This window comes from Castanea sativa, chromosome 1 (assembly GCF_040712315.1).
Source record: "Castanea sativa cultivar Marrone di Chiusa Pesio chromosome 1, ASM4071231v1".
NCBI classification, from domain to species: domain Eukaryota; kingdom Viridiplantae; phylum Streptophyta; class Magnoliopsida; order Fagales; family Fagaceae; genus Castanea; species Castanea sativa.
The window spans coordinates 5,622,519-5,639,456 of NC_134013.1; the positions used below are offsets into that span (position 1 = coordinate 5,622,519).

Below are 16,938 nucleotides of genomic sequence, written 5' to 3' on the forward strand. Positions count from 1 at the left end.
AGATTCTACCATGTAACTTATTTCTCATTGATGGAAGTGTATTTTTTAAATTAAGTAGCTACATGACAAAATCTCAAGAGAGGAACCTAAAAATAGCAACTAAGGTACTGTACATAAGTTTTGTCCTATCACTTATATGTGTTCCATGGAATATGGGTGTACATTTCTTTTTTTTAATATTCTTGGATATGTACAATTTTTTTTTTTTTTTGAAAAACAAATATGTTCAAATTAGTTAACCGATTGTGGTATATTTTACAAAAATTGTTTTTAATAACACCCTCTCTATTTATATAAAATAATGGCTAAAATACAAAACTGACCTTTTAAGTTTCACATTTTATCATTCAGTCTTCTAAGTTTTAGTTTTGTCATTTTAGTCCTCTAAGCTTTAAATTTTGTCAATACAGTTGTGGGGAGTAAAAGGACCCAAGCAGGCATTTGGGCCTTTGGGCTCTAGCAAGGTGGGCCAACCTATTCTCAAAACAAGAACTCGTTAGTACTGCATACCGGCCCATATGCCGAGAGTCCGAGGACACATCCGAGGATGAGTTCCTCCTCGGATAGACCCAAGAAAACTCGGAGATTTATTATAAAGGTCAAGACAGAATTCTGGAAAGACTGTTGGTTAAAAGGGGGAATTCCTGAACTTCTTAGATACACCGGTGTTAGAGAAATATTTTAGGAAAAAGTTGCTACCTCCACATAAAAGACTCTGCACCTACCTCCCTGACCGCATTAATGGGGAAGTGATCCCTGAACAGTAGAACTGAAACTTTTGGTTACTATTCAAAGGCACTACGAGAAGAAATATCTAGAGGGGAGGAGATTTGAGCAACACGTGGATAAAGCATCAAGAGGAGAAGTATTTAAAGGGGGTGAAGGCCAAAGAAAGGGGGGGATCGATCAGTTATAAAGAAAGAAATTATTAAGAATTGTAACCTTTAAGAGAGAAAGAGAATTAATACAGAAGTGGTCTTCGGCTCACGTCCGAGGAGGTTTATTTACAATTATCATCTATTATTTATAAGTGTTTTCACACCTTAGCCTGTTATCAAGTTCTCAGTACCTCTAATTTAGATTTCAAGCCCACACTCTACAAATTTCATTGTTTATGGCTTATTGGGCCTGAACCCATAATTGTCTTTAGGTCCAGGTGCAATTGTGCACTTACAATAGTCATCCATTAATATTCTGTTAAGTGTTGTTTACTAACCAAAATGATATCGTTTTGGATTGATTTTTATCTATTTTAATTTCTTAATTTAAAAAAAAACGTTAATTACAAAGGGAAAGAAAAGAAAAGAAACTAAGGGCACAGGGAACGACGCTGTTCCCCTAGCCACTGAAAGTCAAAATCTAGATAGTACTCGGTATTATGATTCAACTCCCAAATTCCTGGTTATCCAAATAAACTCCCAAATTCATGATTTTTTATGAAAACATTGAAGAATGATAAAGAGATATATACTATCACTTTTATTCTTCTGAACAAGTGATTCTTTTTTGTCTTCTTGCCAAGCCAAAAGTCTTCGTTCTCACCTCTATGCTGCTTCACTTGATATGATTTTTGAGTTTACACATTAAATTCTACTCTATAAAGTTCTAACAAAAACCAACTTGGTGCATTGGTAAGCCACAGACTGAATGTCGACCAACCTTATGTTTGAAATCAGGACTCTTTGGATTTACCTGTAAACAACAAAATCAATCGGATAACACAATTACATGAAGAGAAGGGTTCACACCGATTCACTACGCTTACTATAATACTATCACTGTTATACCACCATTGTTTCGGATCATCAAGAAGATCTCTCCAAGAATTAATTTTAGAGTCCTCACTTCTCTTTCTCTCTCGGTTTCTCCCTCTCCCACTCCCGATCTCTTAGTCTCTCTCTCCCCCTGTCGATCTCTCACTCTCTCTCTTTCTCCCCCAAAATTCTCAGTTTAATCAGGTTAGGGTATTGGTGGGAGTGGAGATAGTTTTTGACTTTTAGTGGCCAAGGGAACAATGTCGTTCCCTAGCCCTTAGTTTTTTTTTTTTTTTTTCTTTAAAAAAAGAAATTAAAAAAAATCCGGTTTCAAAAAAAAAATAATCCAAAATAGGGTCGTTTTGGTTAGTAAACGGCAACACTTAACAGTACTAACGGAGATCTAAATTGATAAAACTTAAAATTTAGAGGACTGAAATAATAAAACTGAAATTTAAAAGACTGAAATGACAAAAGATGAAATTTAGAGGGTTAGTTTTGCATTTTAGCCTAAAATAATATTATAATTACGTATTGCAATTGAATGCAAAATAGTAACATGTTCTATTACATAAAACTTATAAAAATATAAAATAATTTTAAATAACACATGCACTTTTAACCTAATATTTTATAAAATAATTATATTACATTTTTTCTCATGCATCGTGCGGATTTGAGACTAGTCAACCTTAAAATTCCAATCAATGTTGTTTTATCACTATCAACAAATTCATATCAGGGATAATAAGGCACCATTTATCAACCCATGGTTCATTTGATACCTTGAAATGAAAAGATCATAGGCTTTTAAATAATTTTTTTTATCCAAGAATCATAGCTAGATTTAGGCCTGTCCATGGGTTGGTCTAGGTCGGGTTTGTGCCAAACTCAGAACCGACCTGACCAAATTGGGTGGTCAAAATTTCAACTCACCGCCGACTGGAGTGGTTGATCGGATCAGACGGGTCGGAGCCTCAATAGATGTTGGGCAAATCGGTCAGGATTTGGATCTAGAAAATGGTAAGAATCTCGCCAAGAAAAGATGAAAAAGGCAGAAATCTATCAAGAAAATTTTGAAAAATGACTAAAACTTGGCAAGATATCACTAGATCTAGTGAGATCTCGGCCATTTTCAGTAGGATAAATTTTGCCAAATCTGGCCCAGATCTTCTCGAAAAAATCCCAAAATTCGCCGGATCTACAACTTCTTGCCGAAAAAATTGATGGGTCGGTTGGTTTAGGTTTCTCGGATTTGAGAAGAGACCCGATATTCGACCCGCCAATCTCAGTTTTTGGAAAAAGAAATCCATCACTAACCGTTGGAGCAATCGATTTAGTCAGCTGCATGTCAAGTTTAGTTGGCAGTAGCAAGTGGGTCGAGTCCTTAAACAGCCTTAGTTAGATTGATATATTTGTTTATACATGGAAAAACAAGTGGGTCAGGTCGGTTCAATCGGGTTGCGGGTCGAGTTGACCCGTATTTTTCACATGAATTTTTTTTATAATTTTTTTTTTTATAGAAAACAACATGTATTTGCCATTTGAAAAGTCATGTAACAAATTACTTGATATAAAATTCATCACTTTGAATTCACCACTTATATCAAGAATGAATTAAGTTAAACTTATCAATATTTATCCAATAGTTTTAAAATTATACAAATCCTAACATTGCTATCTAAAACAGAATAACACAAAGATAAGTAGAACAAATGCGCAAGTTTTATTTCTACACAATATCAACATCCCAAAATATAAAACAAAATTATAAATGACTTATTAGATAACTCATTTGACAAAAAATAAAAACATATAAGAAATTTACAATCTTGAAAATTAATTTTATAATTTATTGTCAATTGTGGTTACACTCTTTTTCATTTTGAGATATACATTAAAGTTTGATTATTTACTTATTTATTAATGATCTTTTTTATGAATATCATATCATTTTTAAGTAACACACACTTTAGGAAATATCATAATTTATTTTGAAAAGCCGTTTATTTTGGACATAAATTGTTAAAAAATAGGTTTAAACTTTCATAATTTATGCTAATTCGATACTTTGACTTCACTATTTTCACACTTGTGAATATTTCTCAATTATGTCTACAATTTTAAATCTATGTTTTTAACTCTACTGTAACCAGATTATCTTGACATGTACTTTACTATTTGATATTTAAAAATCTTTACTCATTACAGAATGCTCAACCATTCATTTTTCAATTAATTTGCATGCAGTTATGTAAATATCTCAATTGTTTCCTTAAAACTCATAACAAACAATTGAACCAATATTGTCTAAATTTTACTCTTTTTTTTACCCAAAAAAAAAGTTTTAAAAATGGTTTAGGTTTTGGTCGGGTCGCGGGTCGAGTTGACCCGCAAAAAACACAGATTTGGTCACGGGTCAACCCGTTTTTGTTTCAGGTAAAAAAAAAATCGGATTCGTTTTGCCATATCTATATTTGTTCCGCATTAATTGCATACATCATTCCCCCGCCAATAAAATTTTCCTAAGATGTTTTGCCATACAACCTAATATTACATCCATGCTAATTTCTAATGTCGGAAGACTCAAAACCACCTTTATGCTTAGTTAAGACTTAAAAAGTATAACTATAAACTTCTCCTATAATACCTAGGCCTTAAGCTTTCACTCTCTATCATTCTACTGAAAGACAGTTCGTCAGATTCGGCTCTTCCTTCTAATCATTCTGCTGAAAGCAAGTTCTTCATAGCTCCTCTATTTTATCCTGGACTTTTAATGCTAAAGAAAACAGTTCATAACATATTAGACACAAGCAGGAAGAATTGATTTAACAAACACTTCTCCATCAGCTCTAGATAAGATCTTAGCCTTCCAATTTTATGTTCTTGTGTCGATTTTATTTAACTAAATCTAAACATATATTATTCTACCCCAACTTCCCACCATGGGAATACCCAAGAGTTTTTATGAATTTCCTAACAGCAACTTGTTAACGAGTTAATAGTTAGTACATTCTTAGAAAAGGAAATATAAGATTTATCAAAATTCAATCACCTAGGCTGATGCTCTACCAAACACATTTAAGAATTTTGGAACAGATCTTAACACTTTGGATTAGCGACCAACGTATTTGAATGAAGAATCAAATTAGACAAAAGTATAACTGATACAGGAATACAAGAAAACCAGAAATCATATGATGCTAAAACTTCCATTCATCACTTTCTTGACCGGCATTGGTCTTTCTAGCAATTATAAGCTGATTGCCAAAATGTTCACAGAAAACAGATCCATCTGATGCAATAGTTTCCTAATTGCCTCTAGATATATCTAAAAGGCTAGGATTTGAAATGATGAACTCTAGAAAACAACTGTATCGAGCATGGTTCCCAGGGTTTGAATTATATTTGAAGACATCAAGTTGGAGACATGTTCTTCAAGGTGCTTCTTGGCATCTTGCCTTCCCACATTTGCAATTGCAAGTTTTTCTGGTGGTAACTCATCTTCCTCCTGCACTGCCTTGTTGTATTTGATTGCTAAGTTTAGCATCTCCTGCACATCCCAAAACAAAAGCCACAATGTCATGAAATTTGGCAGTATATAACAAGTATATGCACAAACATATCAATAAAAATCAACTCATATTTGAATCTTAAAGAAAAAAATTCCTATGGTCATTCTAACACATTATTACTGTGCTGATGAATTGACAGGTCTAATGGAGGACCCAAAAAGCACAATGGTTCAGATCCGATACTTTTCCCAAAAAATTGCTTTCATTCTCCTTTAACCACAGCCTCAGTATAAGGATAGCTTATCATTTGCAGGGAACATATACAGATCAACATATGCAAAACCAGGAGATTTACAAAGTTCCCATGGATAAAGGATGAAATCCAAAAGTCCAACCCGGAACAAGTAATAACATAGAATTAAAGATATTTGGTAGGAAGAGCACTTCAGTGGGCATCTATGGCAGACAGTGTAACAAGGACCTTAGCTGTCTATAAAACTTTGTTTAAAGTTAAACACAGACAACTATATCTTTTACTTAATTGCAACAAAACTCAGGTGCTTTCCAGTCTTTCTTCTATAATTTTTGATGGCAGAGGATTGGAAAGGAGATGCTAGGTCATGAACATTATGAACCTTCCATCCATGTTAGACATGAAAACTAGTATCTGCCTTTGCCATCATAAGTGTGCTATGTAAACACAAAATATCAAGACAAAACAAGTAATGTAAGCAACTTTGAAATACAATAAACCTTGACTCACCTGAACAGTTTGCTCATTAGTTTTAGAATGGGTATCAAATCGCTTAAGTGTCAAGCCATCAGTCCATTTCTTCTTGTGAAGGTTAAGCAACATCTTCTCCTCGAGCTCATTCTTTCGGTAGTTAATTGCTATCGAATAATAATGCCGATTCAACCCATGGATCAATGCCTGAAAAACAATGCCACCAAGAGAGTCAAAAGCTTGAAATGCAAAGAAGTAAAGAGCAGCTAGACTACCATTTGCGAAGCACTCACTTGGATGGATGGTTTATTAAGATGCCCAAGGTTGGATGTTGTCTGTCGTGGTTCCTGACCAAGCATCATGGTTTGAGGGTTAATCAGACGAAAGGCATCAATCACCACCTTCCCTTTTACACTCTGAATTGGATCCACCACCACAGCCACAGCTCGTTGATTTAAAGCTTCAAAACTCTGAAGAGAATAACGGATTTGAGCATTTCAAGGATTTCGATAAGATAATGAAAAACACAAGCCAACCCTTAGCCGCCAATAAAAGAAAGGAAAACATTCATGTGAACTAAAGTTACATAGATTAATATTCATAGTAGTGGCCCTAATCATTCATAATAGCAGATTCATAGCTTTTTACAGATTCTGAATTAAGTAACATCAAACTCATTCCACACACGCACACATATATATCATATTTCTGCACATGACTATCAGATTCAGAGGTCTGGTCAAACATCATCCAAATGATTCATTAAAGTCCACAAGATGCAATATTTTTGTAAACATGGTATCCATAGATCTTCTCAAATTCTCATTCTACTGGAAATCTTACTGCATTTCCCAGTTTGACCTTTTTAGGTCTCAGACATCTTACAATCATGTCTAATGCTAATGTCGAATTACATGTATGTTAAATTTCAACATTTCGGAAGGACATACAAACACTGTCATTTCACAACATTCCCATGTCTGTGTTCAAAGCTTGGCTATCTCCTAAATGGGTGCTACCTCTTCTCAACAGCGAAGGGTCTAGGTATCATATGGTAACTTGGAAATATTCATACTTATATATATATATATATATATATATATATTGATAAGTGATAAGTTTATTGATATAAAATAGGGGAGCACCCTAGTACAAAGGGAGTGTACAAGGGGTCAAACAATCAATATTCATACTTATATATATACAAACGAACCCAAATCATAACAATCCTCCATAAAAAGCATCAAATTTATAATCTTCAAAGACATCCTATGTGTGTGTTTGGCATTGGCTTATTTGGCTTTTGGCTGATTTCTTTTTGCTGAAAGTGGGTTAAAAAGTGAGAAAATGCAAGGTTTTAAAAAGTTATACAAGAGCCAAAAAAGAAGAAGCTAAAAGCAGAAGCTACACCTAACAAGACAACACTTTTTTTATTGATAAGCTAACACAAGCATCCAATGGGTCTAAAATCCACAAACTCACCCTCCATTCCAATATTGTGCGAGAAGGAAGTGCCAATTGAGCTATAGTTCTTTGGCCATCCTAACAAGCAAACTACTGCAGGAAATCTCTCAAAAGTGATAATATATCCCTATCATTTGACTATAGGTTAAGAATAAATTCAGTAGTAGCAAAGTGAGTGTGGTTGATGAGTAGCACTTATTTAATTAAAACGATGGTCTTCAAAAAAGTAATCCTATAAAAAGGTGAAAATATTTTATGAAATTAAAGATCTTCTAATTAACAACACATGTTTCAGATCAGGTGGGGAAAGCCAAAAAAAATACACAAGTGAGAAACCATTTGTACAAAAAAGCTGAATGAAACTGCCGACATACAAAAGATGTTAGGCAAAAAATATATGAAACCCATACCATTGCCTTCATAATGAAGACACATGTTCCCTGGTTTGGAGTAAAACATAAGATATGTACCATAAAAAAACTTATTGATTATTTAACAAAGTGCTAAATACCAATGCAGGTTAAATGAGTACTACACTACTACGTGAAATAATAAAGAACAAAAATAAACTCACTTGCCAAAAAATTAGTAAAAAGAAATACATAAGAATAAACTACCCAACCTGCTGTGTATTTATGTCCACTCCAGAGAGCCAACATCCAAATCCAGGATGTGAATGGTACCACCCAACAACCATCTCTGGCCTGCAATACCAAGCAAAAAAATAATAATATAAGGAAGAAGTAATAACAAGGTAAGCGAACCAGAAAAAGTTTCAATTATTTATGCATGTTAACCATGGTAGCACTAACATATAAATTAAAAATCTAAAGCAACTACTTCACAAAAATATGACATCTTAAGTATTGATTTGGATATCATAATTACACAAATGTAGCAATTAAAAATGAATGCCAATGCAATATGCTATATTCTTCACATATAGAGTTGCAAAAATGAGTGCCAATACAAAAATGCTAAATTCTGCACATATAGATTTGTGGCACACAATACACAGAACACCTTAACAAAGTTTATCTCCCAGCCTTTTTCCTTCAATAACTATAGTTAAAGTGATACAAACCTCTATTTGAAAAGTTCAGAAGGTTGTCAGAGTGGAGGAAGTATTGCAAAATTCTACCCTTTGTTTCATAAGCTAAGATAATAAAAGTGTATTTTAAAACCCCACCAATCCACAGCCACAAATTCTAATTATGGAAATAGAAGTTTCATAACTTCCATGTTTCTACAAAAAGCCATTAAATTTTTATGGTTCTTAATTAATTTTGAACAATGGTTTCACACAATTGCAATTCTTTTAACCATCGTCTAACCTTTAAATCCTTTATAAATCCAGTGCCCAATTGGACAAAATTCAGCTACATTCTCCCAAATTTCAATTTAAAAAGAATAAGCAAAACACAAAACACCCATAACCTACAAATCTACCAAGCAAGCTTAGGATTTCACATTCCACTAATAGCTAGCAATAACATAACAATCAAATCACACATACAAAAATAGAAACACGAATTACCGTCCAGTCTGTTTAAGCATATCGAGCATGTTAGTCTGGAATACATGATCGACAGCTTCAACACTAACACCGGTACCACTCTGCGGCATCGCAAACACATCGACAACACGAACAGTGTACTCATCCACAAACTCCCCAAGCATCAATCCCATAACCTCCATGGGAACCCCCGCTCTCCCTATATCATTCACAAAAATACATAATTATTAACAATTTTGGTACTCATCCGATACAAAACCCTAAAAATTGAAATAAAACACACACAAACAGCTAAACCTAGCTCAAAACCCTAGAATTGAAAACAAAAAAAGAAAACCAGAATAACCAAACAGTTAGGGTTTAAGATTCCATGTAATTACGATTAGAGTCCTCAATATATACAGAGAGCTAGAGAGACAGAGAGAGAGGAGTACCGTGTTTGAGCATTTTGAGGAGAGCGAGGGAAGAGATATAGACTTGCTCCGACGAATCGAGAGTCGGTGAATCTGGTGGCGGATGGCCCAAACCACCACCGGCGCCGGCGAACATTCGCTGCAATCTCTCCATACCTGACATATAGGGTCTCTCTCTCTCTCTTCTGAGTTTTCTTTCTTCTCAAGATATCTGATGCTCTTTCTCTCTACTCTGCTTTTGCTTCGGCTTCGGCTTTTTATATATTGGTTCGGATCCAATAACATTTATATATGAAAGTTTTTTGGGCCTGATTTAAATATGGCCCATACTGGAAATAAATGGGCTTACGTTTTGTGTTTCAGCCTATAGGGATATCTGGGCTAGGCCAGTTTTGAATTCTTTTATTGCAGATCTGGGCCCAAATATGGGGGTTTGGGTTTTTTTTTTTTTGGGGTCATGATAGGGCATTAAAACTAAAAACCCAACAAATCCATGAAATTTCCCATTTGGTAAAGAAAATTTAAAGAGATCCTGTCCTAAGCAAATTTTAGCATCTTATTATAAGCCCATCCCACATGTGTAGGGAATCTAAACTCAAATTAGTTTCAAACGGTCTAATATGGAAAATTATTAGGTACGGAGTATAGTGACATGATGCTCCATTCTCTTGCATATATAATACGAGTTGAAAGAGTATGGCATCACTATAATATGAGTTGAAAGAATATCACATCACTATATATAATATGAGAGTATTTAATAATTACTTCTCAAACATATGCATTTACGGAAAATTATTGTGTACTCCCGAAATACTATAAATGTGTTTTCTCTCCTCTAACATGAATGGTGGGTTCCATTAATTAAATTCATGGTAGAACCCACCACTCATGTGAGAGGAGAAAATACGCATTTATGGTATTCCAGGAGTACCTAATAATTTTTCTGCATTTACTAGCTAATAGTTCTTGTGTATCCAAGAGTGCAATTATTAAAAATAACTAAAATTGTATGTGTATCTATGGAGCTTTTTTGTTTAAATAAATAATATATTGTATACATTCATAGTATTACATAGAAATATAAAAAATTCAAATTGCGTTTTTTTACATTTTCTAAGTTTAGGCATGAATTTGAGTGTAAATATAATTGATACAAAACTAAATGGAATGAAACTTAGCATGCAAGTGGAATGCATTAAACATTTAAAGACACTTGGCATCAAATAATTGTTCAATAAGAAATTCTAGATGTTGTTTTATGTATTTCAAAATTCCAAGCTTTTAAATTGGAAATCTTTAATTAGTTCAATTTGATTGAAAAAATGCAAAGGATATTATATTCAAAGATGTTAAAAATTTACCCTCTAAACAAATTTGTGCAATATGACAAGCTTCTTTAAGTGTTTTTTTTTTTAATTGAAATTGTATATATCAAAGGAGAATCAAACTCTATTCCTGAATTTTAACCTGTGAATTTTTATACTGCTGCTCCCTGTCATTGAAAAGTCCACATATTTAGTAGTCCCCTGACTCCCGCGCGAAAAGAAATAAATACCCATAAATAAAAGAAAATTACAAACTAGTGACATAGATTATAGAATAATTTGTTCAATCACAATCACAATCACAATCACAATCACAATCACAATCTTAAAAATAAAAAAAGGTACTCCATACTATTCCATCAAGTAAGTATCTGTTCCATCACAATCACAATCACAATCACAATCACAATCACAATCTTTAATCCTGATTCTGGAAAAAAACTCTAAAAAAGTCCTAATTATTCTAAAAATCTAACCCAAATTAATTAACATCACACACGTCGTCTTCTTTTTTTTTATAAATATCACACACGTCTTCTTCCATAGGGTGAGATATTTCCGCATGGGACAAAAACTTTTCCCTTTCACCAAAAGAATTTATTAGGCAGAGGAATTGAAAATTTGTCTCCTACGAATAGGTCAGTACTCTTGGCAATTGGCATCTTTTTTTGAGAAGCTACTCTTGGCATCTTGCACTCAAAAAGTCAACAACATTTTTTTTTTTTAAAAAATGGTATGAATTATATTAATCTTTATGATTCTTAAAAACGAATAATTTTAGACTTTTTCAGTGTTCTTATCAATCATATTTGATGATGTTGAAAATTGTCAGCAAGCTACATGGTCTTCACGTGCCTTTGATTAGAACCTGCACAACATAAAAGTTGAAAACCTTAAGAGATGTACCGGTGTGGTACTGGCCAAATACTCTCCGACGGTCAAGTTAGAGAAATCTCTTATTCACAACTCTAGAATACCAGAGCTGGGGTGAATCATGCGTACCTTACTTTGTAAGGGTTTGGGGTATTTATAGTAGTGTATAGCCGAAATTCATGCCTTGGTCAAGAAGTTCTTTCCTTTTAGGAGAGTAACTTGTGGATTTTGCGTATCTCTTAGAGTTTTTTTCCTTATAGAAGTCTTCTTAATTAGGGTTAGGCGTGTAGTGCAAGAACTCTCCTTATGCACGTATGTGTGGAGATCAAGTAAGGCTATGGATGGAGGTTTAATTGACCTCTTCAACTTATTCTCGTCAGCCTACAACATCGTCCATTTTCCGGGTCGTCAGCTTATAATTAAAGTCATCAGCTCTATTATGAAGCTGTAGACTTTGAGATGCAATCCCTCGCGACAAGCAAGCCCAACGGAATCATTGGGCTCGACGTCAGACTCATCTGAGATTCATGTGTCCCCTTCAGCTTACTGCTTTAGCTTACTACCTTCAGCTTGCTATCTTCAACTTATCCCTTCAGCTTGATGTCTTCAGCTTACTACCTTCAGCTTGATGTCTTCAGCTTATCCTTCAGCTTACTATCGTAAGCTTACTGTGCCCAAGATGCTGCTGTCATGTATGAGGTGAAGCTGTAGACTTTGCAAGAAGGTAGTTTCATAGGAGTGAAGCTGACGACCTTATTATATCCGTCGCTCTTTGTTTCGCCACGGGCTAATTACAAAATTATCCTTATCAATATTCATGTCAACTTGTCAAGTGGAGACGACAAGTACTCACATGTTCTTATATATGTAAATGCTTACATTTTGTTTTATTTTATGGCATATATATCATCAATCCTTTTTTTTTTCTTTTTTGCTTTTATAAAATAAAACTTTTTAATTTCAAACATGACTTAATTTTTTTTTCTCTCCTTCACCAATCTTATTATTATTATTATTATTATTATTATTATTATAATAAATTCTGAACCTCTCCATTCATGCGCAAACATAATTAAGATTTTTTCTCTAGAATAAAATAAAATTAAGATCTTTGTTTTTAGATTTTTGAAGCACTGTTTTCTGTAGTTAAACTGTCGTTTTCCTTTTAAAACTTTATAAAATCTTGGTAATTGATTTTTCTAAGTCCGATAACATTCATGATGTTGATGGATGGAGCTCAGTAAGAGGATGGACTTTATATCTATGATGAATAGTCGGCATGGCAATGTGGTGGGTGTCCGTGTTGTAGAGGTTGGCTTAGTTTGTGAGTCTTGTGATTTATTATATGGAGTTGATAAGGTAATATGGAGATTTGGTATGTAAGATAATGTCTAAAATTCTAATTTGGCTTTATCATAGTATTTTTGCTTTGTCCAAGAAAAGTATTCATTAACTACCAAGAAAATATACTCTTTCCCCTCAAAAAAAAAGAAAAAAAAAAGAAGAAAATATACTCTTTGACCACCCAAAAAAATAGGTATTAAAATCTTATAATTAAATAGACAATTGAAATAAAGTTTGGTGGCTTTACTCAAGAGTCATCCCACATAAGAAGGGACTTTGAATTAATTTGAGAGAGCCTTATAGAGACTTTATTATTTGTGGGTCCTATTTGAGTTTGTATACACTTAGTAATATCTTTTTGATATAGTGAATTCATCTACTACTACTACTTGTGGATGTAGATTATTGTCAAACTATGTAAATCACTATGCAAATCACTGGTATTCTTCTCATGTTTGGGATTTTTTTTTTTGGTTTTTTCTTTGTTCCTATTAATTATTAGGAAATCTTTCAAAAAATTATAATAATTTTTATAATTAATCTTGTGTGGAAGTTGTGGGGAGTAAAAGGACCCAAGTGGGCATATGGGCCTTTGGACTGTAGCATGGAGGGCCGACCTGCTCCAGAGTTAAGAATTTGTTAACTCTGCGAATTGGCCCATACGCCGAGGGTCCGAGGATACAGCCGAGGGCGAGCTTCTTCTCGGATAGATCCAAAGGAACTCAGAGCTTCATTATGAAGGTCAAGGCACAATTCTGGAAAGACTAATGGTTAAAGGGGGAAACCCTGAATCTTCGAGGTACACCGGTGTTAGAAAAATACCAAAAGAAAAGGCTGCCACCTCCACATTAAAGACTCTGCACCTACCTCCCTGGCCGCATTAATGGGGAAGTGACCCCTAAACAGTAGAACTGAAACTTCTGGTCACTATTCAAAGGCACTAAGAAAAGAAATATCTAGGGGGGAGGGGGTTGGAGTAACACGTGGATAAAGCATCGGGAGAAGAAGTATTTAAGGGGGATGAACGCCAGAGAAAAAAAAGGTCGGTAACTAAGAAAGAAATTAAGGATTGTAACTTTTAAGAGAGAGAGAGAGAAATAATACAGAAGTATTCCTCGGCTTACGTCCGAGGAGGTCTATTTGCAATTACCATTTGTTATTTACAAGTGTTTGTAACTCTTAGCCTGTTATCAAGTTCTCAGTACCTCTAACCTAGATTTCAAGCCCACACTCTACAAATTTTATTGTTTAAGGCTTATTGGGCCTGAGCCCGTAATTGTCTTTGGGTCCAGGTGCAATTGTGCACTTACAGAAGTGTCACCTAGAGACGCTTTCCCGCAACAGACTGGTATTTGATGTAAAAATTATAGTTAAATGATTAAATTCATCATTTCTTAATAGTTTAAGCTTTTGAGATTATTGTTAATTTAATATACTATCAAAGTAAGAGATCATAAATTTCATATTTGGTTTTACTCTACATTCCATTTAAAATATTAAAAATCTCACATATTGGGCCACACTTATTAAGGGGGGGGGGGGAGTTTAGAGCCACATGTGAGGAGAAATATTATAATTATGGTTAAATTATTAAATTCACATTTTTCTAATAGATTAACCTTTTAAGACAATTGATAATTTAACATTAGAGATGACAAAATATCTAAAAATGAGAAAAAATTGTATAATATACTCTAAGTAAAGAGAGTATGCCCTCACTCTTGAGTAATTATTAGGTACTTTTAGAAGAATGAGCACCACGTCATTGTATTTAATATACTCTAAGTAAAGAGAGTATGCCCTCACTCTTGAGTAATTATTAGGTACTTTTAGAAGAATGAGCACCACGTCATTGTATTTCAGGAGTATCGAATACTTTTCCCTTACTCTTGATGCAAAAAAAAAAAAAAAAAAAAAAACCCTATCCTACTCAAGCAATGAGTATAATGTTGTTGCAAGCCCTTACTTTCGTTTAAAATTTAAAAAAGTGTGTTGAGGATAATAAAAAATATACTAAAAAAAAAGATTAATATACATATACATACATACACATATATATATATATATACACACACACACACACAATGAAGTAGGATTAAGAAAGGAATTTACATTCATTTGGGTATCATGTAGTTTCTAGTAGCTGATTTGCATAGTCTATGTCATAAGTGAGATAAAGCTAAAAATTTATTTATTCATCATATAGAAAAATTACCATCTACCACATTTAGTATCTGTTTGGAACAGTTTATTTAGTTGAAATTAAAAACTTTTTGTTTTTTTTAGAAGGGAAAACTTTTTGTTGAAAGTGTAGAAAAAAGATTAAAAAATAAGTTGAACAGTACAGTGAGACCCATTAATAGTATCAAAAAGTGTAATAGGACCCATGAATAGTAGCAAAAATAAGCTGAAAGTGGAGATAAGCTGAAAAATTTAGCTTATCTCCACTAATTCAACTTATTCCCAAATGCACACTAATTTCAGTTGACAAAAAAAAAAAAAACCTTCCACTAGTGTAATGCCCTGACTTTGATTATATGGAAATGTTAAAAAATGTCATAAAGTATTGGTTTAGGAACTATTGTATGAGAAAATAATAAAATAATTAATTTTATTGATAAATTTTTATATTTCCAATAAAAATGATGTCAAAACTTTCCTATTAACAATGTGAATTATTAACTAATGCTCTAAAGACATTGGTTAGCCTTAAAAAAAAGGCATTGGTTAGAGCATTGGTTTATGAATTATTTTTAGAAACATTTTATTAAGAAAATAATAAAATAACAATAAATGTTATTAACAGTTTTTTATATAGTAGTGTCAAAACTTATTAATTATTATAAACTCATGCGCAGTTTATTCTTTTATGATGTATTTATTTGACAATGTTAAACAAAATCAATTGATGGACTCGACTATTGTATTCGGCGGGATTATTATGGGCCCGTTTGGTAAAGTGGTTTAAATATACATTTTCAATTTTTAAACAATATTATACTTATTTTCACACTTTTTTACCTACACATATTTAAAAAAATTACAAATAACATTACTCACACTTCTCTACCAAACATGACCTATGTAGCTCAGTATTGATTATTATAGATCTTTAATGAGTGCTGTGTACATTCCTAGCCAGAGGGCATTCCCATAATATATGCTTCACTGTTTCACTCTGCTGTTGGCACACCTCGCAACGAGGGTCTATCTGTATTTTCATCTTTCGCAGGGTGTCTCGGGTTGGCAAGATATTCGAGCATGCTCTCCACAGAAAATTTCTCACCTTTGGTGGGGTATTTTGGGACCACATTGACTTCCACAAGCGTTCATCTGCAGCAGCCAAAGAGTACTCTCCTTTTGACGGGTAAGCAACCTCAGTGCTACTCCATATGCCGACTTTACCGAGAATGCCCGAGATTTGAAAGGTTGACTAATCTATTAGTAAATCACTTTCCTGGTTGATTCAACAAATTCATCATTGCTAAAGTCATTGTTGATTATTTCAATTTCCAACCACTAATGGTGAAATCAAGGACTAGAGTTTTATTTTCTTGGTCAGTGGTCACGCAATTGTGGAAGTTCGATCATATTACCATTTATTGGAAGCTCTCTCTTCTTCTCTTTCCTCGTAAGTCGCAACCCATATACAATTACACGCACGAGCCAAGAAAAATAGTACTACAAAACAAGGACTAAAGTGTTCAAAAATTTGACTAAAGAAATGAGATTTAAAAAATATACTTTTGAATTAACAAAAAGAATACATGGAAGCTACATTGGCTTTCATTTATCAATTACAAATCACCCACCAAAAAAAGAAAAAAAGAAAAAAAAACATTTGTGTCAGTGTCAAGTTATCTTACCCAACATTTTATTCAAACCAATAGAATCAAAAGGTGGGATTTTTGTGTCTTATCCTCAATGTCACAACACTTTAATATAAAGACAAGGCTTATGCCAAATGCATTAATATACTAGACAAGTTGGGTTACAAACACGTGTCC

General features: G+C 33.6%; 1 protein-coding gene across 1 annotated transcript; it reads right to left on the reverse strand.

Moving 5' to 3' along the window:
- Window positions 1–4,842: 4,842 nt before the first annotated feature.
- On the reverse strand, window positions 4,843–9,647 carry LOC142618086 (26S proteasome non-ATPase regulatory subunit 14 homolog). The gene is made up of 6 exons (XM_075791082.1): window positions 9,408–9,647; window positions 8,995–9,172; window positions 8,080–8,161; window positions 6,287–6,463; window positions 6,033–6,200; window positions 4,843–5,307 (listed from the first exon to the last, which is right to left on the reverse strand). Exons 1-6 carry the CDS (start codon window positions 9,547–9,549, stop codon window positions 5,116–5,118), a joined length of 939 nt encoding a protein of 312 aa, XP_075647197.1. The 5' UTR covers window positions 9,550–9,647; the 3' UTR covers window positions 4,843–5,115.
- Between the last annotated feature and the right edge of the window lie 7,291 nt (window positions 9,648–16,938).